This window comes from Populus alba, chromosome 3 (genome assembly GCF_005239225.2).
Source record: "Populus alba chromosome 3, ASM523922v2, whole genome shotgun sequence".
NCBI lineage: Eukaryota > Viridiplantae > Streptophyta > Magnoliopsida > Malpighiales > Salicaceae > Populus > Populus alba.
The window spans coordinates 15508610-15533133 of NC_133286.1; the positions used below are offsets into that span (position 1 = coordinate 15508610).

The 24524-nt window shown below is 34.5% G+C and overlaps 3 protein-coding genes across 5 annotated transcripts; 2 read left to right on the forward strand and 1 right to left on the reverse strand.

The window, feature by feature from the left end:
* Positions 1–4785: 4785 nt before the first annotated feature.
* Positions 4786–10047, forward strand: LOC118028485 (probable copper-transporting ATPase HMA5). Of its 2 annotated transcripts, none has more exons than XM_035032076.2 (7): positions 4786–4892; positions 5711–6044; positions 6500–7894; positions 8004–8258; positions 8473–8595; positions 8773–9252; positions 9348–10047. In XM_035032076.2, exons 2-7 carry the CDS (start codon positions 5751–5753, stop codon positions 9762–9764), a joined length of 2964 nt encoding a protein of 987 aa, XP_034887967.1. In that variant the 5' UTR covers positions 4786–4892; positions 5711–5750; the 3' UTR covers positions 9765–10047. The 2 variants fall into 2 exon arrangements, with proteins under 2 accessions (XP_034887967.1, XP_034887969.1); XM_035032078.2 differs by lacking the exon at positions 4786–4892 and adding an exon at positions 5270–5447.
* A 4126-nt stretch (positions 10048–14173) lies between these two features.
* LOC118028486 (probable copper-transporting ATPase HMA5) lies at positions 14174–19283 on the forward strand. The gene is made up of 6 exons (XM_035032079.2): positions 14174–14694; positions 16092–17483; positions 17589–17843; positions 17928–18050; positions 18151–18630; positions 18713–19283. Exons 1-6 carry the CDS (start codon positions 14410–14412, stop codon positions 19127–19129), a joined length of 2952 nt encoding a protein of 983 aa, XP_034887970.1. The 5' UTR covers positions 14174–14409; the 3' UTR covers positions 19130–19283.
* Positions 19284–20154: 871 nt separating this feature from the next.
* On the reverse strand, positions 20155–23448 carry LOC118028484 (glutathione S-transferase T1). Of its 2 annotated transcripts, none has more exons than XM_035032075.2 (7): positions 23253–23438; positions 23024–23097; positions 22756–22819; positions 22467–22520; positions 21851–21930; positions 21408–21613; positions 20155–20613 (listed from the first exon to the last, which is right to left on the reverse strand). In XM_035032075.2, the coding sequence occupies exons 1-7, from the start codon at positions 23315–23317 to the stop codon at positions 20458–20460; spliced, it is 699 nt and encodes a 232-aa protein (XP_034887966.1). In that variant the 5' UTR covers positions 23318–23438; the 3' UTR covers positions 20155–20457. The 2 variants fall into 2 exon arrangements, with proteins under 2 accessions (XP_034887966.1, XP_073264423.1); XM_073408322.1 differs by having other exon boundaries at positions 20521–20946; positions 23253–23448.
* Between the last annotated feature and the right edge of the window lie 1076 nt (positions 23449–24524).

A 24524-nucleotide genomic window follows, 5' to 3' on the forward strand; every position in this document is an offset into this window, starting at 1 on the left:
TGGGATCTTCATCCTTGAACATGGCTTTCAGAGTTTATATACCCTGCCAAGAACTAGTGAGTAGTTAGCTCTGTAAGACAATCGGTGCCACTGCTATTTTAGAATCAACCTCAAGGTTGGCCATGCGATGCCGCCCTAACCCTAGGTGAGGTTTAGTTAACCTGCAGCAACTATCACACCCCACTTTAGAGACAAGAAATCATGTGTGAACTTAAACCGCTTTAGAGAGAGTGGTTCTTACTTCTTAGCATGCACAAACTGCTACGACTAGCTAGATGAAGAACATTTTATACAACTATATATGCATCAATGTTTACATATGATCAGGTCCATAACTTGCGTGAGCCGAAATGTTGCGGTCCTGAACTTACAAAATTAAGTACAAAAGGGCACTAAGGTCATAACTTTCCATCATTTGCGTTGTTTGATTATGTCATAAAAAATAATCTGAAAAAATAACTTATGAAGTAATTAATGAAATTAAAAAAAATAATTTCATAAATTATTTTAAATAAAATAAATAGAAATAAAAAAATCCGATATATGAAAAATTAAAAAGATAATGAAATTAAAAAAAACATAAATTATTTTCAAATAAAATAAATAGAAATCAAAATTAAGAGGATCAAATTTGATAGAAAAAAAAATTCAATTAAAAAATAATATAAGAGAAAAAATAAATAACAATAAAAAGAATGAAAACCAAAATTGATATAAAAATAAATTAAATCAAAAGATTGATGACCAAATTTAATATAATTAACCTATAACAAAAAAAAATTTTAATTTTTTATAATTTCTAAAAAGTAATTTTTTATACGAAATAAAAGATAAATACTTTATTGAAAACAAAACCAAATTTTTTTTAACTAAAAAATATTTTTTATTCATCAATTTTTTAATAATAAATAAATATCTAAAAAACAAATTTTAAAAATAAACGGTACATGATATGGTCAAACAAAGTCCAAAAACCTGGGTTTCGAAGGTCAAGGGTCAAGAATTGCAGGGCGAGGATAATGAAATGGAGCAAGGCGAAATGTTTGGAAGGGTTATCAGGCTCAAACATTAGGGAGTTTATAGGGCAAAAAAAAAAAAAAAAAAAAATCTAAATCCAAATCCCAAGCAAGTTAAAACAGTACATTAAACGTTGTCAGCTAATTTCTCGTTAGGCCAAGAGTCAATGGTAGGTAGGGATCGAATTAGAAAATGTCTTGTTCTTTTTTTAAGGAGTTAATAATGTCAACAAAAGTAGGATGTGAGAGTTTGTGTTTGAATAGAACACTTCAAGGAAAATGATTAACAAATTAATCAGCCTTACCAAGTAAATTAATTAATTAGCATTTTACATCGTACGTTGTCAATTGCTATATGGTTAGTTGCTGTAATCAATCTTGCTTCCGATCGAGGATGCCATGAAAACTCATCAAGCATTGTTTATTAGCTGCTATGGCGTCATTCTAGGAAAGAAGAACTCTTTGAAGTAACACTACGTGGGTCAGTCAAATAAATTTAATAATGTTTTAGTATTATATATATATATTGTCTGTTTTTCTTCCAAGAAGTTTTAGATTCAGGCAACATCTTACATATACTTATAACAATAAATAAATACGATATTCTTCGTTGATTTTTGTATTTTAAGGGAGTCATTATCAATGCAGTTAATTGATTTTTATACAAAATACAAGTGCTAATCCATTTCATTTTGATTTTTGACCGTAGAATTCTCCACTGCTTTTGCAAGTAATTAAACTGTACGTACTAAGTGAATTAAATCGCATTGCCAATGGGAGGCTGGATGCATGCGAGAACCCAAAGGACACTGGGATGATCTCTAGCAGCTAACAGGGTCTCCATTACGACCATAGCCTCACTTGAAAGTTAACTTTCTCTGAGGTTGAATTTGTGTTTTAAATTATTACTTTTGATTTAAAATTAAATTTTTATATTATAGATTATTCTGATATATTAATGTTAGAAATTATTTTTTTAAAAAAAAATACTTTAAATTATAATCACTACTACTACTAGAATATTGAATCCATGGCTTAATTAAAAAATTAATACGAGGTTTGAGTTTTTACTAAGCAAAGCACCAGCGGGGGAAATGCTGAATAGTTACGACAGGGTGATAATTTATAGATTTTCAAACACCACAATCACAGTTATTTCATCAATCATCATCGAATGACTCGTATTTTCGTAGCAACTACGGCATTGACTATTTGAATGAAGCCAAAATTTTGGCCGAATTAAAAAGTGTTATTTGTCAATTTAATTACATATTTATCTGTCTTCTTTCTTTGTTTTTCTTAATTAACATGAATATTTAAACCAATTTATTTATGCTTACATTAACTAATTTTTTAAATTTTAAAATTAACAATTATATAAATCTTCAACAAACTAACAAAATTAATTTATAAATGTCTCAGACACAAGCGCAAATTCAGCATTAATTAACGAGTTGTCGGCCCACTAAAAACCTAGTCAAAACTCGTTGGAGTTTGCAAAATTATGATGATACCCCAGTGCCTTACTCCATCCATTGACCATTAGTAAATTAAATTACTGATTAAACCTTCCAGTATCTTTTAAAACTAATTTTTGTGTTTCCTATTGTTATGACTTCGTGACAAAAAGCAATGTGATTGATTAATTTATTTGACACAAACTTCAAAGGAACCTCCTTTAGGGGTGACCACTATTCAAAAAAAAAAAAAAAATCCATCCAAAATTCTTAAACCAATTCAGTTTAAAATTCTTCCTAGAAAAGTATATTGCTTACCATAACTCCGGTCAATGTAATTTTTTTTTTCACGATAAAAACAATGAATAAGTTTTGAATATAAGCAAATGAAATTTAAAGTTCACAAAAGAGGAGGTTGCTTGTAAGATAATATTGACGATAAAATCATCAATAAAAATGCCTTTGTTTTGGTGGTATCGGGTTTTTAAATTTTTTAAATAGAAACTTACAATTAATGCTTGGTTCGGAAAGTTTCAAGTTAGTATATGTATAAATAATTTTTTATTTATTTAATTTGGTTAGTTTTAAAATTTTGATAAACTAATTATTTTTTTAAAATTGATATTGTAATAAAAAAATTTACTTGTCAGGAGGCTAACAATATTATTGCTAGGAGAGTATGAGAGAATTATACGTTATTAGTAAGATTGAATTCAAATTGTGATATTTTAAAAAAATTGTTCAAATTTTATTTTTCTTTATCTTAACTAATAATATTTTTCTATGAACCAGGTTGCATGATTTATGGTAAGGCGTAAAAAAAATAAAAGAAATATGCAAAAGAAAGTGATCTTCCTAGGTTTAGAAGGTATGGTCGTGTGTAGGGATTTCAGACATCCACACATCTCGAAGGCTATCTGGGACGCTTATATACAACATGTAACATCTAAACGTTTCGTGTAGTGGTCGCAATCTAGTGTAGATAACTAGAACAAAGAGATTCATAGTCTCATTACCAAGCACATTGACAGATCTATTCCATTCGTTTTGCATACAAAGCGGATGATATGCTTTTTTATAAGGTTTTTTTTTTTAAAAAAAATTTGTTGTAGTATATAAAAATATTTAACTAACAATAGCTTTTTTTTGTAGGCTATGGTTCTTGAATGCGATCCAAGATCAATGAAGCTTTATGTTGAAACTCACATGCAAAATGAGAATGTCGGGATGGGATGCAGAAACTCATGGATAATCAGGCTAAAAAGTTCATGGTAAGTTGAATTTCAACAATTTTTTTTGAAGTTATTATTTTTTTGAAGTTTGCTGACTTGTTTTTTTTTTTTTTTGATAAAATATATAGCACCCGATTATAGAAGAGATATGAGGATGATCCTTCGATACATCCAGAATTTAATCTAGATTTGTGGTTGGAGATTGGATTGTTATGTGAACCCGATAGAAATCATGTTTATGGTATCTCCAACACTACAGCCGAGGATATGCGGATAGGCTCTCATGTATTGACTGTTGGTCATAACCAAGTTCGAACTAACAATCTTTGGTTGTCTAGCCGATTGTATGAGAACAAGTTAGATCTCAGACGATCTGACTTAGTGTTGAGACTTCCCAACTTAGGTTTGATATGGTCAACCTTAGAGATAAAAAGAATGTCCTCGAACATTTTTTGTCAACCCTCACTGGTACATGCGGCCAACATCAAGGCCCTCCTGGTTTCGGCGAAGACCAGTCTCCTCTTCCTCCTCCTCTAGCTTCTATTCATTAGATAAATTGTATTTACTAATATTTTTAAAAAAATTAATGATATTTTTTTTTATTTTAGTTTTTTTTTTATTCCTTTTTCCTCGTTTTGTTTTGCTTATTTTAATTTCAATTTTTTAAAAAACTATTAAATAGAATACTCATGGAATCACTGCAAACTTTACATCATCGACGAACTAAGTTCATTGGAGAGTTCCAGAAAGTTGAAAATAAATTGCAGGACTTTACCACTAACAGTTATAGTTAGAATTACCGATGAACTAAGTTTATCAAAAAATCCCTAAGAGATGGAAAAAAAAAATTATAGGGTTTACAACTGTTAGATGTAATTTTATGATAATTTATTTTTATTGATAATATGCATATGATCACCAATAAAATTGCCAATAATTTATTTTGTTGATAACTATATCCACGGGTTGATAAATACTGTATATATCTTATTATAATTCCCTAGCAGTTTTTCTTTGGTGGCTGTTATGATTAAACGAGATCCAAAGGGAAAGGAAGGAAACAATTAATTTAATTAATTATTAATATTTTGTTAGAATGTTTGGTGGTTCGAGTCTATATAAATCAATGCTTGGAAGGCAGACTACTACGAACAGGAGTGTAAATCAACCGTCGACATTTCTTTCAAGTAAAGTTTCTCTCTCTTTCACTCGCAATAGTCTCTAAAGTTTTCGCTAGTGCATAATTAATGCACTCTGCACAAGTTTTCACAGATGTATAATTTTCCTGTGCATTTGCTTACTGAGCATGCTTGCAGCTGATACTGGTTTTCTTAACCGGCATCAAGAGCTTCCGCTAAACCATTCGGATATGTCCTCTTTACAAAAGCAGGCTAGTATAGCTTTTCATTTTCGTAACAGGGCCAATTCAGTTCGTTACAATAATACAACTCTTCCACTTTCCTTGTAACTACTAATTATTATGATTAACTCTTTAATTGTTTAATCATTGATGTGGGCGGCAATAATACTACTATATACAGCAGAAGAAGAAGAAGAAGAAGAAGGGTTTACGTGCAGTTCAAAACTATCCATTAATGTGGACGGCAATAACAACACTTAAAAGAAAGGATTTGAATATATAAATAGTTTAAAGATTGATAGAATATTGAATTTCTTCTTCCACTAAACTTGCGTTTATCCTATACAGACAAGTATCGAACTTGAGCTCCTTTCAATATATAGTAAGTGATATATTGTTTTCCTCGCTCAATTTAAGGATCGAGCTATATATTCAAACCATTAAAAAGGTGCTATCAGAGGTCAAACTTCGAAATTAAGCTATGAGAATTCATATTCTCATGAATTTCTTAATCATAGAGACATGGAGTGAACAGCTAGCCTGCCTTCTAGTATATGAAAGTCTCCTCCATTACAGAAATCCCCTTTCTTAAGATTTCAAACACAACAACATCTCCTATATATTTATGTCTATATACTTGTGCAGGTAATTGAAAGAACGTACGTATACATAAACACTTTATTTCATGGCAACCAAATTCTTGGCATTAGCATGCATTCGCAAAGAGAGTACCTATGGGGATTTATCACCAAGGCCAAGGTATCCTTCGATGCCGAAGTACCCGAAAGGGGTTTCAGTTCGAGAAACGAACGTGGAAGGATCAGAGGCAAAGGCAGTGTTTTCTGTGATGGGAATGACATGTTCTGCTTGTGCTGGATCTGTTGAGAAGGCTGTCAAGAGGCTTCCTGGGATTAGAGAGGCTGTTGTTGATGTCTTGAATAACAAGGCTCAAGTTCTGTTCTACCCCAGTTTCGTTAACGTAAGCTATTAATCTTTTCTCGATCCAACTTTTTTTATTTTGTATTATGCGTGAAGGAAAAGCAATTGGAATTCTTTAATGTTCTTAGTTTGAAATTAAGAAAAGCGAGAGGCAGAAGGAACTTTTATCATTTGCTCTTCTTCTTTTGAATCTTACAGTAATTTGTAACTAATTTGTTTGTAATTTTAGATATTAAGTTCCTTATTGTTAGTTAATGCCATCTGAGAGTCCTTGTTTTTGTGAAAAAGGAGAGAGTTATTTAAGGTTGAGACCATGTCATGTTCCCAATCCCCAACCTTCAAATATGTAGATAATAACAAAGTATGCTCAGTTCCTTATCATTAGCTAGCTATAGATGGAATACAAACATGTCTAGTGCTCCTTCTAAGTTGTAAAATCTTAAGGTGTATTTCCACTTCCATCAATTTGTTGACATATTAATCGGATAATGATAGGAAGAGACCATTCGTGAGACTATTGAAGATGCTGGGTTTGAGGTTACATTGATTCAAGAAGGGACCAGTGACAGATCCACTCAAGTATGTCGAATTCGTATTAATGGAATGACTTGCACTTCTTGCTCCTCTACTGTTGAACAAGCTTTGCAAGCAATTCCAGGTGTGCAGAAAGCTCAAGTAGCCTTAGCAACCGAAGAAGCAGAAGTTCATTATGATCCAAATACCCTGAGCTACAATCAGATATTAGAAGCAATAAACGATACAGGATTCGAAGCCATACTACTTAGTACTGGCGTAGACATGAGCAAGATAGGGCTCAAAATTGGTGGAGTAAGAACACAGAATTCAATGAGAATAATTGAAAATTCTCTTCAAGCTCTCCCTGGTGTTCAAAGTATAGACATAGATCCTGAAGTCAACAAAATTTCCATTTCTTACAAACCTGATGTAACTGGTCCCAGAAATTTTATCAATGTGATTGAATCAAGTGGGACGTCAGGGCGATTCAAGGCAACGATATTTCCTGAAGGAAGAGGAAGAGAAAGCCATAGACAAGAGGAGATTAAACAATATTACCGATCTTTCCTATGGAGTTTGGTTTTCACAGTTCCAGTGTTTTTAATATCCATGATTTTTATGTACATTCCTGGAATTAAGCATGCATTAGAATCCAAAATAGTCAATATGCTGTCTATAGGAGCAATCTTGAGGTGGGTGCTATCTACTCCAGTGCAGTTCATCATAGGCCGTCGATTTTATACAGGTTCTTATAAAGCTTTGAGGAACGGTTCTCCTAACATGGATGTGTTGATCGCCTTAGGAACAAATGCAGCCTACTTTTATTCAGTCTATTCGGTGTTGAGATCCGCTACCTCTCCAAGTTTTGAGTCCACAGATTTCTTTGAGACTAGCTCAATGCTTATCTCATTCATTCTTCTCGGGAAGTATCTTGAGGTTCTGGCTAAGGGAAAGACATCCGAAGCCATTGCCAAGCTTATGGACTTGACACCCGGCACTGCAACATTGTTGACTTTGGATGATCAAGGAAATGTGATCAGAGAAGAAGAAATTGATAGTCGGTTGATACAAAGGAACGATGTGATTAAAATCATACCTGGTGCCAAAATAGCTTCAGATGGTTTTGTTATTTGGGGGCAGAGTCACGTCAATGAGAGCATGATAACAGGAGAAGCACGGCCAGTTTCAAAGAGGAAAGGTGACACAGTGATTGGAGGGACTGTGAATGAGAATGGGGTGTTGCATATTAAGGCCACGAGGGTTGGATCGGAGAGTGCTCTTTCACAGATTGTTCGGCTTGTTGAGTCAGCTCAGATGGCTAAAGCTCCTGTCCAGAAGTTTGCTGATCGTATCTCCAGATACTTTGTTCCTCTTGTAAGTATTAATTCGAATTAACCATTAATTTCATAAGTTGATTTGAACTTCTGTCACCAGTATTTCGCATAAGCATTCTACCTTGTTAATTTCTGGTCAACGTTTGCAGGTCATTATTCTTTCCTTTTCAACCTGGCTTGCGTGGTTTTTAGCTGGAAAGTTCCATGGATATCCAAGCTCTTGGATACCAAAGTCCATGGATAGCTTTCAGCTTGCTCTCCAATTCGGAATCTCTGTTATGGTCATAGCCTGCCCTTGCGCTCTTGGATTAGCAACTCCAACTGCTGTCATGGTTGGTACTGGAGTCGGTGCATCTCAAGGTGTTCTAATCAAAGGTGGCCAAGCTTTAGAAAGTGCACATAAGGTTAGCAAGAAATTTCAAATTTCTATTTCTATTTACAGAACCATGAAATTATAGGCATTGTCCTGAAGAATCCACGTAATTCTTCAAGATCATTTCTGGCAATCTGAGAAACTGAAATGTGTTCTAGTTATTAAACTTTTTTTCAGTCCTATGAAATTCTGTACATGAGGCACTAGCCTTTCAGGGACTCCTTTCCTGATAAATGATTTTTCAGGTGAATTGCATTGTCTTTGACAAGACAGGAACTCTTACGATTGGAAAGCCTGTGGTTGTTAGCACAAGACTCTTGAAAAATTTGGCACTGAGGGATTTTTATGAGCTCGTAGCTGCAGCTGAGGTAAGCTTTTCTCCTTATATGAACTCACTGTTAAGGTGTCTGCTTACCAATATAATCTAAATCTTTGGCCCTTCTAGTGTCTCTAATGAAGCATAGAGAACCTGGGTTAAAGTATCTGCTTAATGTTTAATGCGTGATGAACATTGATATAAAGTCGGTGTTGCGCAACCACCTCAGGTAAACAGTGAGCACCCATTGGCCAAGGCCATTGTAGAGTATGCCAAGAAATTCAGAGAAGATGAAGAGAGCCCTAAGTGGCCAGAAGCACAAGATTTTGAGTCCATTACCGGACACGGAGTGAAGGCTATCGTCAGAAACAAGGAAGTGATGGTGGGAAATAAAAGTTTGATGTTGGAAAACAATATCCCCATTTCAATTGACGCAGAAGAGATCCTCGCAGAAACTGAAGGGATGGCTCAAACTGGGATTTTGGTATCCATTGATAGGGAAGTGACTGGAGTTCTAGCAATATCAGATCCATTGAAACCGGGTGCTCATGAAGTCATTTCCATTCTCAAGTCCATGAAAGTTAGGAGCATCATGGTGACAGGTGACAACTGGGGAACTGCAAATTCCATTGCCAGGGAAGTTGGGATTGAAACTGTTATTGCAGAAGCTAAGCCTGAGCATAAAGCTGAGAAAGTGAAGGAATTACAGGTACATAATTGAACTTTGTTTTTCCTTTTCTCCATTAATATACTAGTTAAGAAGATTTTTTCTGTACTTCAATTTTGTTTTTTTTTCATTCATAGGCTGCAGGCTATATAGTGGCAATGGTAGGTGATGGTATAAATGATTCACCAGCACTTGTAGCCGCAGATGTTGGTATGGCAATTGGTGCAGGCACAGATATTGCTATAGAGGCAGCTGATATAGTTCTAATGAAGAGTAACCTTGAGGATGTGATCACTGCCATAGACCTCTCCCGGAAAACCTTCTTCCGAATTCGCCTGAACTACGTTTGGGCTTTGGGCTATAACCTCCTGGGCATTCCAATAGCTGCCGGGGCCCTTTTTCCAGGCACTGGATTTCGCTTACCACCCTGGATTGCTGGAGCTGCAATGGCAGCCTCTTCAGTCAGCGTTGTTGTGTGCTCACTCTTGTTGAAGAATTATAAAAGGCCCAAGAAGCTGGAAAATCTAGATATCGGTGGAATAATGATCGAGTGATCAATAACTACAATGGTTTTGATTCATTTTTATTTTTTTTCCTGTGAAGGAGTGGAATTTGCCTTGTAATAAACTTAAGCATGTGTTGCTTGAGCAGTGTAGATAGCCTGCACAAAGTTGTTGATGCTTGTTATTATTTTTTCTGTATAAATACATTTGCTAGTGGTAACATGCACCGTCGATTCTTCTTAAATGCCAATGCAAGTACTAAGTATCAAATGAAGGCCTTCAGGAAGATCAGCAACCAAAAAAACCTTTTCTGATGCATGTAATTACTTATTCAGTTTGCTCTTTTTTCTTTTTCTTTTTCTTTTTTTGATAATCATCCCAGCAAGACTGATGTAAACCTGCAATTTCCTTCGTAGTTTTTGCTGCCGAAAATATATATAGATGTCTCATCGACAAATGGCTGTAATCTGTGGCAAGCCATAGCGTCCATGCATGCTGCAGTTGTTAGGTTGAGCAGCAGGTGATGATCTCAGAAATGTTGATAAACAGAAGGGAGTCCTGTGGGGTTAGCGAAAAGTTCATTAATTCAGACGCATTGCTAGACATTTTGTGCTCATGCATTATACGGAATAGGGTCTTTATCCGTGACCTAAATATTCCATGGGGTGTGGAGGTTTCGCATTCTCATCGTCATCTTTTCTTATTCTGAAAGAGAGAAATCTTTAATGAGCAACAGATGATAGAAACATGGACGAAGTGGCATCCACTTGCTTGCAGTGAATATAAAATCGAAGCTGGATTTCGTTTTCCTAACCACACTCAGCATTTCTGGAATATTGCTCAGCGCATCCATTCCTATATCAACGTGGGGAGAAAGTCCAAACTCCGAATCTTTCCTTCTTTAATATTCATTATAAAAATGAGGACAGAAAGGCTTAAAACCTTCCTTTTCCCAATTCAAGAAATAAATTAAATTATTCTTGTTAGGTATAGACATGACTCATGAGGCAAAACCATTATCGGTATAACCACTATCAAACCATAGTGGCCTGCTTGGCTCCTTTCGTAAGTTGCCATTTTCTTTGAAGCAGCTAATCCCGGTTGCACTCATTGGCCTGTGCTTGGTATGCGGATAATGATGTCGTACTAGATAAGATAAGTTTTTTTTGGAAGTTGTTTGGTGTATTTTTAGGTAATATAAAAATTAATTTTTGTTATGTCCAAGTTGTTTTAATAGAGAAATTTGTGCTCCACTAAAAGGGTAGGACAAGCTTATCTAAATTTTGTGCAATGGTTATTCTACATTATTTGGATTAATACAAGAATAAAAATAATTGTTTTCGTAGTTTTAAAACTCAACTAGAAGTAAACACGAGGCAAGACTCGAGTTATGGATCGAGTTGACTATTGATCTATGTCAACATAAAGATAAAAAAGATATTATCATAATTTTAAAACTTAACTCAGAAGTCAAACCAGTGTCGGACTCGGGTCATGTGTTGAGTTGAATATTGACTTGGAATAATGTAAGTATAAAAATGATTACTATTATAATTTTAAAACCCGTGACCCGAGGTCATAGTCGAATCACGAGCTGGGTTGACCATTGATCAAGGTTGATATAAGAATAAAAGTAGTTATTAATTATCATAATTTTAAAACCCTACCCGAGAGTTGACCTGGGGTAAGACCTAGACCATGGGTCGGTATGGTCAACCCAGGTTGACCCAAAGCGATATAAAAATAATTATTATCTTAATTTTAAAACCTGACTTCTGAGTCAACTTGAGGTAAAGTTTAAGTCACGGTTTTGGAGGGTCAACCCAATTAAAAAAAAAATCAAAGCAATCTATTTGACATAAAAAAATATAAACAAATCAATTGATTTTTCACTCGTGTTTTATCTTGTGTTGACCGGGTCATAAATTGACTAAGTTTTTGATCAGGTCAGGTCGGATTAGTCATTCCTCTATTTTTGTTTTTTAACTCGGAATGGTCTACACCTTGGGTTGACCAAGTCTCATCTAATGTCTAGCCAACACAAAATAAAATAGATTATCTAGTCCAATCCAAAGCATATACCTAATTTATTGTTTTTATTTTCTTTTCTAGTTTTCCTTTTCCAATGAAAAAATGGGAAAACATTTTTATTTGTTGAATACCAAAACAAAATTTTAATACATCAAGATTATAATTATTTTTCACAAAAAAAACTATAATTTATATAAAAAAATATCTTAATATTTTATATTTATAATAATATAATGGTAGAAAATTAATTTTATTTTATTAAAATTCAACCAATTAGTGAATTGATGAATCAAGTTCGGATAATAATGTCTCCAATTTCAACAAATTATCCCAAGAAAATATAATTTTCAGACATATATTTGAAAATTTATGTGTTAGGTTCTACCCTACTCGATAAATATTAGACTTTTATGTGTGCTTGTGTGTGTGTGTGTAGTATCAAAATAATAGAAGTATTTACTTTATTACACCGTGAATCTGCTTCTGTCCGTTCCCCTTGTTTGTGGTGTTCTTGCCACGTAGGGGGTAAGATTTTCCCGAGTCAACCTGCAGGATTGACTTCCAGAATTGGCAAGTAATTGATAATTTGCTGATTGAAAACCAGCAAAGCTAGTGGCATCTCCTGACTTGTCTATTTTTGTCTGCTGTAATGGTGGGCTGCACGTGTATCGATTGGCCCAATGTTCGGCATTTTTCAGCCCATTAATAATTTGGGTTTCTCAGCCACTCAGTTTTCAACACTATATGAAAACATTGCTCATCCATTTCTCATGAAAATTTAATCCTATTCATTGGAGTGATTGGTTTCTTTCTCAATAATTGTATCTTTTTCTGGAGTTCTTAGTGTTGAGAACTCATGAATGAATCCATTTCTAATATACATTTTAAATATATTTCTCTATGAATTATTATTTTTTAAAAAAAAAAAAAAATGTATTATCACAATATCTATTTGATGGAAATTTTTATTTTTACACTTCACACATGAACATCTAATTTTACCTACACTAATATTCTTTAGATTAGAAAATATAAAATTAATAAAACTCTCAATCCATTTACAATAATCTTCCATGTACAACTTTTTTAATGAATCTTGATACATTCAAGAATCATCATCCATTACTTATAAAATCTATATATTATATTGATAATAGCATTTTTAATAATGTAACCATCAACTCAAAATTTCACTTTGGTAATTAGCAATAAATTCACAATTTAATAATTAATTATCATTTGTACATAAATTCAATGTTGCGTCAAAATATGAACTAGGCAATTTATCAAATTATTTGTCGTTTATTCAATTTAAACTTATTCAATTTAAATTAATACCCTTTAATTATTATCAATCCCACAAATATTTAATTTTTTCTAAATTTTCAACTTAACAATAAAATTGATAAAATGTAATTAGTACTCATGAAATAACTCTAAGTTTCTTTTGGTACAATACACCTAAGTTACAAAACCAAACTCAATTTCATCCAATGACAAACAAATTCAATTTCCCTTAAATCTCCAACAAACTCTATCTTACTATTCATACTTTAATATAATAAGATTTATGAAAGAAAAAGTTGTGAAGCACTTAAATATATAAGCAAATTATAAATACTACACCAATAAATTAACCTAAACATAAATATATAGATTTGCTTACTTTATACAAAGAATATTTAAAAAAAAATTAAACCAAGACAATGATGTTACACTATTAAATATTGAGATGGCTGAATATACTAGGATGAGAGGTAGATTGTGGCAAGATAGGGGGAAGGACAATTGTTTTCCGCATTGAAAGAAAAAGAGGAGAAAAAAGAAGATATGAGGGGATGAGGCTGTTGTTGATTACAATATTTTTAAGTTTACCGACATAACTTCCAATGAGAATTGGTGACAAAATATTTTCATCGGTAATTTTATCTACAAAAGTGTTATATTATTGATGGAATTCTCACAAAAAATTATTTATTAATTATTTTTATTTTTTGGTAATTTTGTTAGTAATTACCAACAAAAGTAATTACTTACAACGCATGTTCCAGCACTAATTATATCAATTGTATCCAACGAATATCTTGTATCATTGTTGTTATCGGAATCGGTAATTTCATTGCTATATGATAATATTCTAGTAGTGATAATGCTATCCATTTTTCTACCTTGATTGCATTTAATTAATTTTGAAAATCATGAATGATAAATGCATAATTTTTACTTTCGATACATCCTTCGTAGAACCAAATAGTTCCATGTCATGAAAGGAAACAGCAATAACAGTTATATTAAAACAACTTAGAAAATGGTAGGGGGCCCTCAAGATGGTACAATTTGTATGGCCCATTTAACCATCAACTAAATTCCATACTTTTTAAATCAAACCATATCATAACTCCACTCAACCTAAGATTCTCAAATCATAAACCATTTAGAAGAACCTTTCTCTGTAGCCACTACCTCTCGCGAAGAGTCCCCCAGCTTTCAAACTTTGTTATAAAGGAACACAAAATACAGACAATGCAGTCTAGACAATAATGTTGTCTTGCTGAGAAATTGCTCAAAGTTTCAGTATTTTGATGTTTTGTGCAGCAATATCTAATTAGCTGCCAAAACTACGAGCTCCACAAGCATAGAACGCAGCCACCTTTCTAGCATTTTAATGGCTACCATGTTCTTGAAATTAACTTGTTTACGCAGGGAGAATTGTGGGGACCTGTTGGCAAGGCCACGCTATCCATCGATGCCAAAGTATCCGAAAGGCGTGGCAGTGGACGTGAAGGGAACAGAGGTGAAGGCAATGTTTTCAGTCACAGGAATGACATGTTCTGCTTGCGCTGGTTCAGTTGAGAAAGCTATCAAAAGGCTTCCTGGAATTCTTGAAGCCGTCGTTGATGTCTTGAACAATAGGGCTCAAGTCCTGTTTTACCCCAGTAGTCTTGTTAATGTAAGTATGTTCTGTTTGCTGTTTGTTTTCCAAGAAAATACTAACAAAGATTAGGCATACATGCTTGGTTATTTTCCTTAGGCTGCATAACTCATTTTCTAAATCTGTAAAGTTATTAGCATGTTGCAGGGGGGTTAATTTGTATGTTCTGTTGCTTTGTATTGTGTCAAAAAAAATAACCCAACCTTGCTTTATTTTTGTTCCTGAGTGAGAGTTCCAATTTATCTTCATTGCAAAAAGAGCATTCTTTGTATTGCGTGTCGGACACAATTAGTATCTTTAATGTCACGAGAGAAAAAGGGGTTCCTCCTTTAATTTGTAAATTTCTTTCTCATGATGGCCTCTAACTCTTGATCACTAGAACTTTTCCTAGTTGATGAACACTGCTTAGGAGCAAAGCTATGGTCATCCAGCCGCGAACCTTTTTCTTTTTTAATCGAGACTCAAACTGGATTATCATAAGACATGAAAATGACAGCATGTCAACTAACCTACCATTACAGTGTAGAATAGTCAAAATACATGATATATTTTTAGCTTTTTTTTTTTTTTTTTTTTCATTTCATTTCTTTTTCCAATTTCTTTTGTATAGATAGCAGCATATCATGGTTTTGTTTTTTTTGGTAGTGGAGTTGAAGCAGGATGAATTTGATCTTGGCAACTATCCATTCGGCACATTAGGCAAATGAAAATGCAAATCCCCTACACTTTTCCCTTTACCAACATGTCATGTTCCCTTTTCAGTTAGTGCACCAAGCAAGTGTTATCTTTTTCTCGATTGACAGATCATGAATTCATCATGATTGTGACCTCGAAGGGCCACCTCTTGGTAGAGAAAAAAAATTACAATTCATATAAGATTTCTGAGTGTTTTTGGGATTATTAAAAACTTATATAATTGTTAATTTTAGAACCTTTGTATTAGTGAAGATATATATAAACTAGTTTTAAAATCTATATTAATAATAAAAAAAATACAATTCACAAGACTCAAATATAAGGGGTTAGGAGTTTTGGTAAAAAAGAGAGAAGAAAAAAACACCTCTTGAGAAAAGGGAACTTGCATTATTTGATCATGGCTTTTCTTAACGGTCAAGGTATACCACTACTAGAACCAGACTAAAGTGCCTTCCCAGGTTCATTCATGACAAATTTCTGGCAGCCCCCCTTAGATTTGTAGTGGTGTGATTTGTAGTGGTGTGTTCCTTATCATTAATGTCGCTAATGCAAATGTTTGAACAGAAAAATGGTTGATGTTGCCTAAAATTTATTGATTGATTGTTGTTTACTGACTGATTGCTCCTGGACTATAATTGAAGGCAGGATATTTCCACTGGGTTTTGAATTGAGGCTGTATGTGAAAATAATTTTCCCCGTTCTTTTCCATCATTTTTTAGGAAGAAACTATTCGTGAGACTATTGAAGATGCTGGATTTCAAGCCACGTTGATTGAAGATGAGATCAATGAAAGATCCAGTCAAGTATGCAGAATTCAGATCAATGGAATTAGATGCACTTCGTGCTGCTGTACAGCTGAAATAGTTCTGCAAGCAATTAATGGTGTACAAAGAATCCAGGTAGCCTTGGAAACTGAAGAGGCTGAAGTTTACTATGATCCAAAGATCCTGAACTACAACCACCTACTAGATGCCATGGAAGATGTAGGATTTCAAACCATGCTTGTTAGCGCTGGAGAAGACGTGAGCAAGATAGATCTTAAAGTTGATGGTTTAGGGGCAGGTCATTCAATGCAAATAATAGAAAATTCTCTTCAAACTCTTCCAGGAGTTCAAGCAATCGAGATAGACCCTGAACTCGATAAAGTTTCCATCTCTTACAAACCAAGTATGACAGGTCCTAGAAAATTCATCAAAGCCATTGAATCAGCCGGGTCTGAAAATTTCAAGGCACTTGTATATCCACAAGGAGAAGAGAAAGACACTCACAGACAAGATGAAATCAAGCAATACCGTAGCACCTTCTTATGGAGTTTGGTTTTCACAATTCCTGTGTTTCTAATTTCCATGGTATTTATGTATATCCCCATAATTAACTGTCAGCTAGACACCAAAGTAGTCAATATGCTAAATGTAGGAGAGGTATTGAAATGGATGCTATCCACCCCGGTGCAATTCATTATAGGCCGGCGATTCTATACCGGATCTTATAAAGCGTTGCGGCGCGGTTCAGCTAACATGGATGTGTTGATTGCTTTAGGAACCAATGCAGCCTACTTCTATTCAGTCTACTCAGTACTGAGAGCTGCTGGCTCTCCAGATTTTGAGGGTACCGATTTCTTCGAGACTAGCTCAATGCTAATCTCAATTATTCTTCTTGGGAAGTACCTCGAGGTAATGGCTAAGGGAAAGACATCAGAGGCCATTGCCAAGCTTATGGACTTGGGACCTGAGACGGCAATATTATTAACCCTGGATGATTATGGGAACATTTTAAGCGAAGAAGAAATAGACAGTAGGCTGGTGCAAAAAAATGATGTGATCAAAATTCTTCCCGGTGCAAAAGTTGCTTCCGATGGTCTTATCATCTGGGGGGCAAGCCATGTGAATGAGAGCATGATAACAGGAGAAGCAATACCAGTGAAGAAGGGGGTGGGTGACCCTGTGATTGGAGGCACTTTAAATGAAAATGGGGTCCTCCATATTAAAGCAACGAGGGTTGGATCAGACAGTGCCCTTTCACAGATTGTCCGGCTTATTGAATCAGCTCAATTGGCTAAAGCTCCGGTGCAGAAATTTGCCGACACTATATCCAAATACTTCGTGCCTCTGGTAAGTCCATAACGAGCACGAATACATCTCTTTAGTTCATTTATTAATTTCTTTTTTATCAACTAGCTGAATTATTCATGTGAACAACTGACCCTTTTTTTTCAGGTCATCATTCTTTCATGTTCAACTTGGCTAATCTGGTTTTTAGCTGGAGTGTTCCATGGCTATCCAAAATCATGGATACCACATTCCATGGATAGCTTTCAGCTGGCACTCCAATTTGGAATCTCTGTCATGGTCATAGCCTGCCCGTGTGCTCTTGGATTGGCCACTCCGACTGCTGTTATGGTTGGTACAGGAGTTGGAGCATCTCAAGGTGTTCTAATCAAAGGGGGGCAAGCATTAGAAAGTGCACATAAGGTTAACCAGAATATTCGATTTTCTATTTACAAATTCTGGATCTTCACAGATTACTTGTCATGGAGGTGGTTAATGATCTTGTAGGTGAACTGCGTCATCTTTGACAAAACTGGAACCCTTACAATTGGGAAACCAGTGGTGGTCAAAACAACACTGTTTAAAAGCATGGTACTTCAAGATTTTTTTGAACTCATTGCAGCAACAGAGGTAAACTTTTTTCCGTGGAAAACCTACAGTTTGCCTTAAGTATACTACTCTTCTTTTATGATGACTGTAAGTTAGCACTGGGGTTGCATATCTTTCTCAGATGAATAGTGAGCACCCTTTGGCCAAGGCTATTGTAGAGTACGCAAAGAAGATCAGAGAAGATGAAGAAGACCCTGTTTGGCCTGAAGCAAGAGCTTTTGAGTCCATTACTGGCTATGGAGTGAAAGCAACTGTCAGAAACAAGGAAATAATAATTGGAAACAAGAGCTTAATAGTGGACCAGAACATTGCTATTCCAGTTGATGGAGAACTGATGCTTGCCGAAACTGAAACAATGGCTCAAACTGGGATTTTAGTATCTATTGACCGGGAAGTGACTGGAATTCTAGCCATATCAGATCCTTTAAAACCTAGTGCCCGTGAAGTCATTTCGATTCTCAAGTCCATGAAAGTTAGGAGCATCATGGTCACAGGTGATAATTGGGGAACTGCCAATTCAATTGCGAAGGAAGTTGGGATCGAAACTGTTATTGCAGAAGCCAAGCCTGAGGAGAAAGCTGAGAAAGTGAAGGAATTACAGGTACATTTGTGCACCTTGCACCCCCTATTTTCCCAGGATCTTGTTAGCTGTGAAAGTTGTTTCCAATCTCTTTGATTCACAGGCTGCAGGCTTTACAGTGGCCATGGTAGGCGATGGCGTAAATGATTCGCCAGCACTTGCAGCAGCCGATGTTGGAATGGCAATTGGTGCAGGCACAGATATTGCTATAGAGGCAGCTGACATAGTTCTGATGAAGAGCAATTTGGAGGATGTAATTACTGCTATAGACCTATCTAGGAAGACCTTTTCCCGGATTCGCCTAAACTACATATGGGCTTTGGGGTATAATCTCATTGGCATCCCAGTAGCTGCCGGGGCACTTTTTCCCGGCACCGGACTCCGTTTACCACCATGGGCTGCTGGAGCTGCAATGGCAGCATCTTCAGTCAGTGTGGTTCTGTGCTCCCTCTTATTGAAGAATTACAGAAGGCCCAAGAAACTGGAAAATCTAAATATTCATGGAATAAAGATCGAGTGATTAATAACACTAGTTAAGACTCAGGTTTTCTGAATAGATGTTGATCGGGAGTTGATTGAGAACAATGGAGACGATACGTAGAAAAGCGTTGCCAATTGACTAGTGCTCCATGAGATATTATATAAAGGAAATTTGCAAGAAAGATTTTAAACAAGACGCATGTTTGAATTTTGTTCATGTTTTAAGTGTTCGTTTAGGATTCATCTTCAATATGTTTTTTTTATGAAAAAATTTTAAATTTTTAAATATTTTTAAATTGTTTTAATATGATAATGTAAAAAATGAATTTTAAAAAAATAAAATAATATATATATATATTTATATATATTACTTTAATATATTTTTAATAAAAAAACATTTTAAACACTCCTAAATGATAATCACCACAGCAAGACTAGTGAAATACCGAGCAGTTTTTAATATATGTTGTTATAATAATAATAATAATAATAATAATAATAATGTAAAATAGCCCATTACAAGCCTTATTTTTTGGTTGAGGAGGGTAAAATTGGAAAACACAAGATTCACTGTGGACATCCCATTATTTCTCCTACACGGTAGAGTTTCTTTTAATTTTAATTAATTATAGTGCTTTAGGACCAGCACCGTCAAGCATTTCCCAAATATTTTGGACAAGAAGCCTCACCCTTCAGCTTTTGCCGATGAGAAGAAAACATCGCCAATGCATGGTGAAGTATGTGCTTGGATACTTCCACCAAAACAAATTGGATGTTGTGTTTGCTGATAACCCTCGTGAAGATTCATGACGTCGATTCTGTCGCCACGAGTCTCTTACACCCTAGAAAAACTTCAATGCAATTGACAACACTGTAAATCAAAATTGCATAAGAAATGAACGTGAAGTCTAGAATGCCAGCAAAATACGGATGCAGTATAGGCAGTATAAGCCATTGGATTTGAATGGTGATATAAAAGTCAAATCCAATGGTTGCCGATGCTCAGCATTGTAGCTAACCCCAGAATCGAATAATGCTAGGCTGACAATCTAATCACTCAAGAGCTTAAACACCCACTGACAATTTTTTTATCCAAAAAAGTTCCACAACGATGGTTCTGGTGTCTATAATAATACATCATCTCTTTCAAGCCCGAGATTGTCATTACAAAACATCACAAAATATCAAAAGTACTTGCATTAATACGTTGTGGACTGTGGTCCACTCATTATTTGATCCAGTCTTGCTGCATTAAATCCTTGGCTCAAAGTTATACATGATGAACCAATAAATATTTATTGCATGTCTTGTGAAAGACTTGAAAGCAAAGACTTCTTACATATCTTGCTCCACCTCACAGTTCTTACTCTATTTACGTTGCATCTGTAATTTAACTTTGGCTGCAAAGAGGGTTTGATGCACTTCATCAAAGTGTGGTTTTGTTGCACTTTTGGTATCCTCAATCCACTGCTGAATCTTCTTGTGTGGACCAAGTATGCGATTGCGATCCGTTTCATCTGCAAACTGAAGCCCAAAAAAAGTTTTACTTTGAGATAACAAATGCCTTTAGTTTAGCAACTTCATTTCCTCGGTATCAAATAGGAATAGGATGTTCAAGGCAAGTTTAAAGCAACAAAGATTCCCAGCTCACCAAGTAATAGTCTATGTGTGGGCGTGTGCGTATGGGTATGTATGTTTTTGAAAGAAAAAGGAAAGGAAGAAATTTCCCCCCAGCTCCTATCATGAATTAGTGGATACAAGATGAACTACCATTAATCCTAAAACAATGACAAAAGCAGCTTGGTCTAGGTTTCAGCTCTTTTTGAAGAAACATATGAAGTTGAGGTGCGAGGCCTCCTACACATCAACAAAGCAGGGAAGTTAACTCAAAACATCAGCTTACTGCTATTGATCTAAACAGTCACAGAAAATCAATGTAAAAGCAAGCAGCTGGAAAAAGATTCCTCTCTCTATGTCAATAAAAATATAAGGCGGTGCTCTAATGAAGAGAGCTAGATTTCAAAATACTGCCAAGAAGACATCAAACACATTGCTACATATCCATATCTTATCTCTCTCCATAATGTTTTGTTGTGGGTGTGATTGTGGGAATGGAAGAGCCCTTGGGTGGTGTTGTAAAACGGAGGAATGAGGAAGTGGGGGTTTTTCCTTGTGTTCAAATTAAGTAAATCCTCACACCCAAAAAAACTATATTCTATCAAAAATTTTGGCTAAATCCCACTATCCATTGAATTTTCTCCCGTAATAGCAGCAACACTAGTCATATTATATAGAAATTAATGTTCATAGCTACATACCTCTAGTTGCATTATCTCACAGACGAGGCATAGATCAGCTATGGATGGTTGGCTACTGCCTAGCAAGAACTGGCCACTCTCTTTAAGCCACAGAGCCTCTATCTTTGACAGGGATGAAGACAAAACTTTCTCGGCTTCGGCAGCTGCTTGTGGATTCAGAGATCGGCCAAAAAGAGGTGCTAGCAAGGTATTCTGAATAAATCCAGCTGAAGAAGCATTAAGTTGAAAAACATTGGTTTCATCAGAACATAGTTCGAGTGGGAAAGGAAAATAAGTAAAACCTTAAAAATGGAAGTTGCAAGGACAGAAATAGGGTATCTAGCATGAATGAAATACAATCCAAATTGCTTATTTCAGCATTTAACAGGTCAGAACAAGATGACATAGACAATATGAGATAGCACATCCGACAAATGTTTCAGATTAGATTTACAATGACATACTTGAGCCGTGACGTAAGTTGGAGTGATGCCAATCCAAAATTGAGTGAATTTCAGCTCTCCTGTAAAGATCAGCTGGATACCTAACAGTTGAGCAAAACCTCTTAAGAACTAGTCACAGCATACAATCTAGTAATAATATTAAAAAATTCAATTAATCTTCAAGTACACTAAAAATCCTGCATCTGAAAGCACATGCAAACCAAACACACAGTGTCACCTGCATTATACAAAAACTAACATGCTTTTTTTAGTGTGATTATAACAAATATCCGATTCATCAGCAGCAGATAGGTTTTAGAACATAGAAAAATGACTCACGCTTTCCATTTTTACATTTATATCCTAAAGTGAAGTGATAATGTACAAAAGCTGCTTTCCTTAAACAAAAGATAACATATCAAGAATGTGGCCCAGAACTCTCAAAGTGCCAAGAGAGTTCCTGGTTCGTTGGACACATTTTTATGTATTGAGAACATAAATGCTTACATAAACTCTATGTCATTTTCAATAACCATTTCATTCACTTTCCAATTATGTATTTCATATTTTAAGCCATTCATCTCACATACAAATATAAAAAAAAAAATCATCACAATGGATATACAACTGTACTAACCAGTGATCAGCAACTCCAGGAAATGCAGAAGCAAGAAAGATTAGGATGGCGTGACTGCAAAGACCAATCAACAATTTAAAAACGAAATTGATGAGTAAAAATTTCATGGGTCGAAAGGGAGTACAAGTTCTCACACGGTAGTAAAAATTTATGCAAGGTGGACATATATAAACTATATCATAGAGCGAAGTGGCTCGCAGCAAGCTCGAATCTTAGATTTACAGGAACCAATACCTGAGAGATCAATCACAAGAACGAGCAAGCAACTGACAGTTTGTGCTTAGATTACCTCTCAAAAAGCTTGAACTTTCCATCAACTACAATAGCTGGCACCTTTCCCATAGGATTTATTTCTGAAATTACAATCAAGAATTACATGCTAGAGATCATTCATTAGCACAATTTTAAGCAAACAAAACACTTGATCAACATAATTTCCATCTGGGGTGGTCTCAATTTGCAAATAGAAAACAAAAGCCTCAATTTTTAGACAAAAAGACACCACGTCAACACATATATAAGCATATGGAGAGAAGAAATACTTGATTGAGGGGTACCTTTGAATTCAGGAGTTAGATGCTGACCCTTTAATAACTCAATTCCAACCTCTTCAAAGTCTATCTTGTTTACCCTATACAAAAAAACATGTGAAACTCAGATCAGATCAATTACGTGAATATAAAAAGAACTCAAGTTCAAAACATTTTCAGTACGTGATGATTACATCAAAGAAGAAACCATCACAGAGGGAATTCAAAAGGGTCTTTTAAAAAAGTAAAAAATTACTTGCAGAAGATGACGATTGCCCTTGATGGCTGTGACAGACGATCTACATATACTTTCAGCTCCATTTTCTTCAATCACTCTTGGTACTGATTTTTCTTCGTTTTTTTTTTTTTCCGAGCAGTGCAACTGATGATTGATTCTCACAGTAATCTATTCTTTTATTAGCCTTTGAAACCTTACCCTAGATGTACATTAGTCAAAGGAGTTTTTCTTTCTCGAAGATAGCATTAAAAAAAAAAACTTATTAAATGGAGGCTTCACGGTCCAGATGTGCAATGATCACTGCAATATTATATTTACTATTTTACCTTTTCAAAGAAAAATAATTATCTTGACTAAATTACATTTAAAAACAACATTTACTTTATTAAAGCCTAAGACAACTTTAATTATCTTGACTAATTATTTTTTATAATATTATTAAATTAATCAAGCTTATTAGATGTAATCAAATCAATAATCCAACTCTTGATTTTTTCTTGGTTTTTTTATAACATCATCATCACTTTAGCAACTTTTTTTATATTAAAAAAGTTTAGAACATGCTATCAATCCAGTAATTGTAAATAAATATACCTTATATAGCATAATTCATGGAGACATAAAATCTATAAATACTTAATTTGAGATGTATAGGTCTTACATCACCTCCTAACAAGTTTTATTTTATTTTTATTTTTATTTTTAATTTTGTTTGACATATGTATCAATAGATCTAATTTTTTATGATTGACATATATAATACACGCATTAACAAGTGAGTATATTGTCGTTTTTATATTTGACTTATTACTAAGATTAAAATTAATTTTTTTTTAATATTTATAAATTTATCTCAATGTCTAAATTTTTTAATAATCTTAATGATATTATCATCAGAGTTATAATATATCTCATGTCTCATTTTTTTTATTTTTTTTTCAATCTCCTGTCCTTTTGTGTCATCTCATTTCTTTTTATAGTCATTGGATTGTTTTTTTTTTTTTTTTATAGCCATTGCATCTCCAAAAACGCATGTATGTTAACTTTGGTACATTTAAATGCTTGGAGAGGAATTATTTTATATTGGAATGCATAGATATGCAGAAGAGAATATTGAATTGGGCACATCATGCAGGTCGCATCTACATGTTAAGGTGGGTTGCCCGGGTGAGACCTGCGCGTCTCATAAAAATGATCTATTATTGAAAATAAAGTTTGGATATATTTTTTAGTCATTGTGAATGTTTTGTTTAAAAAAAAAATCAGTCAAGTGGCCATCAAATTTAATTA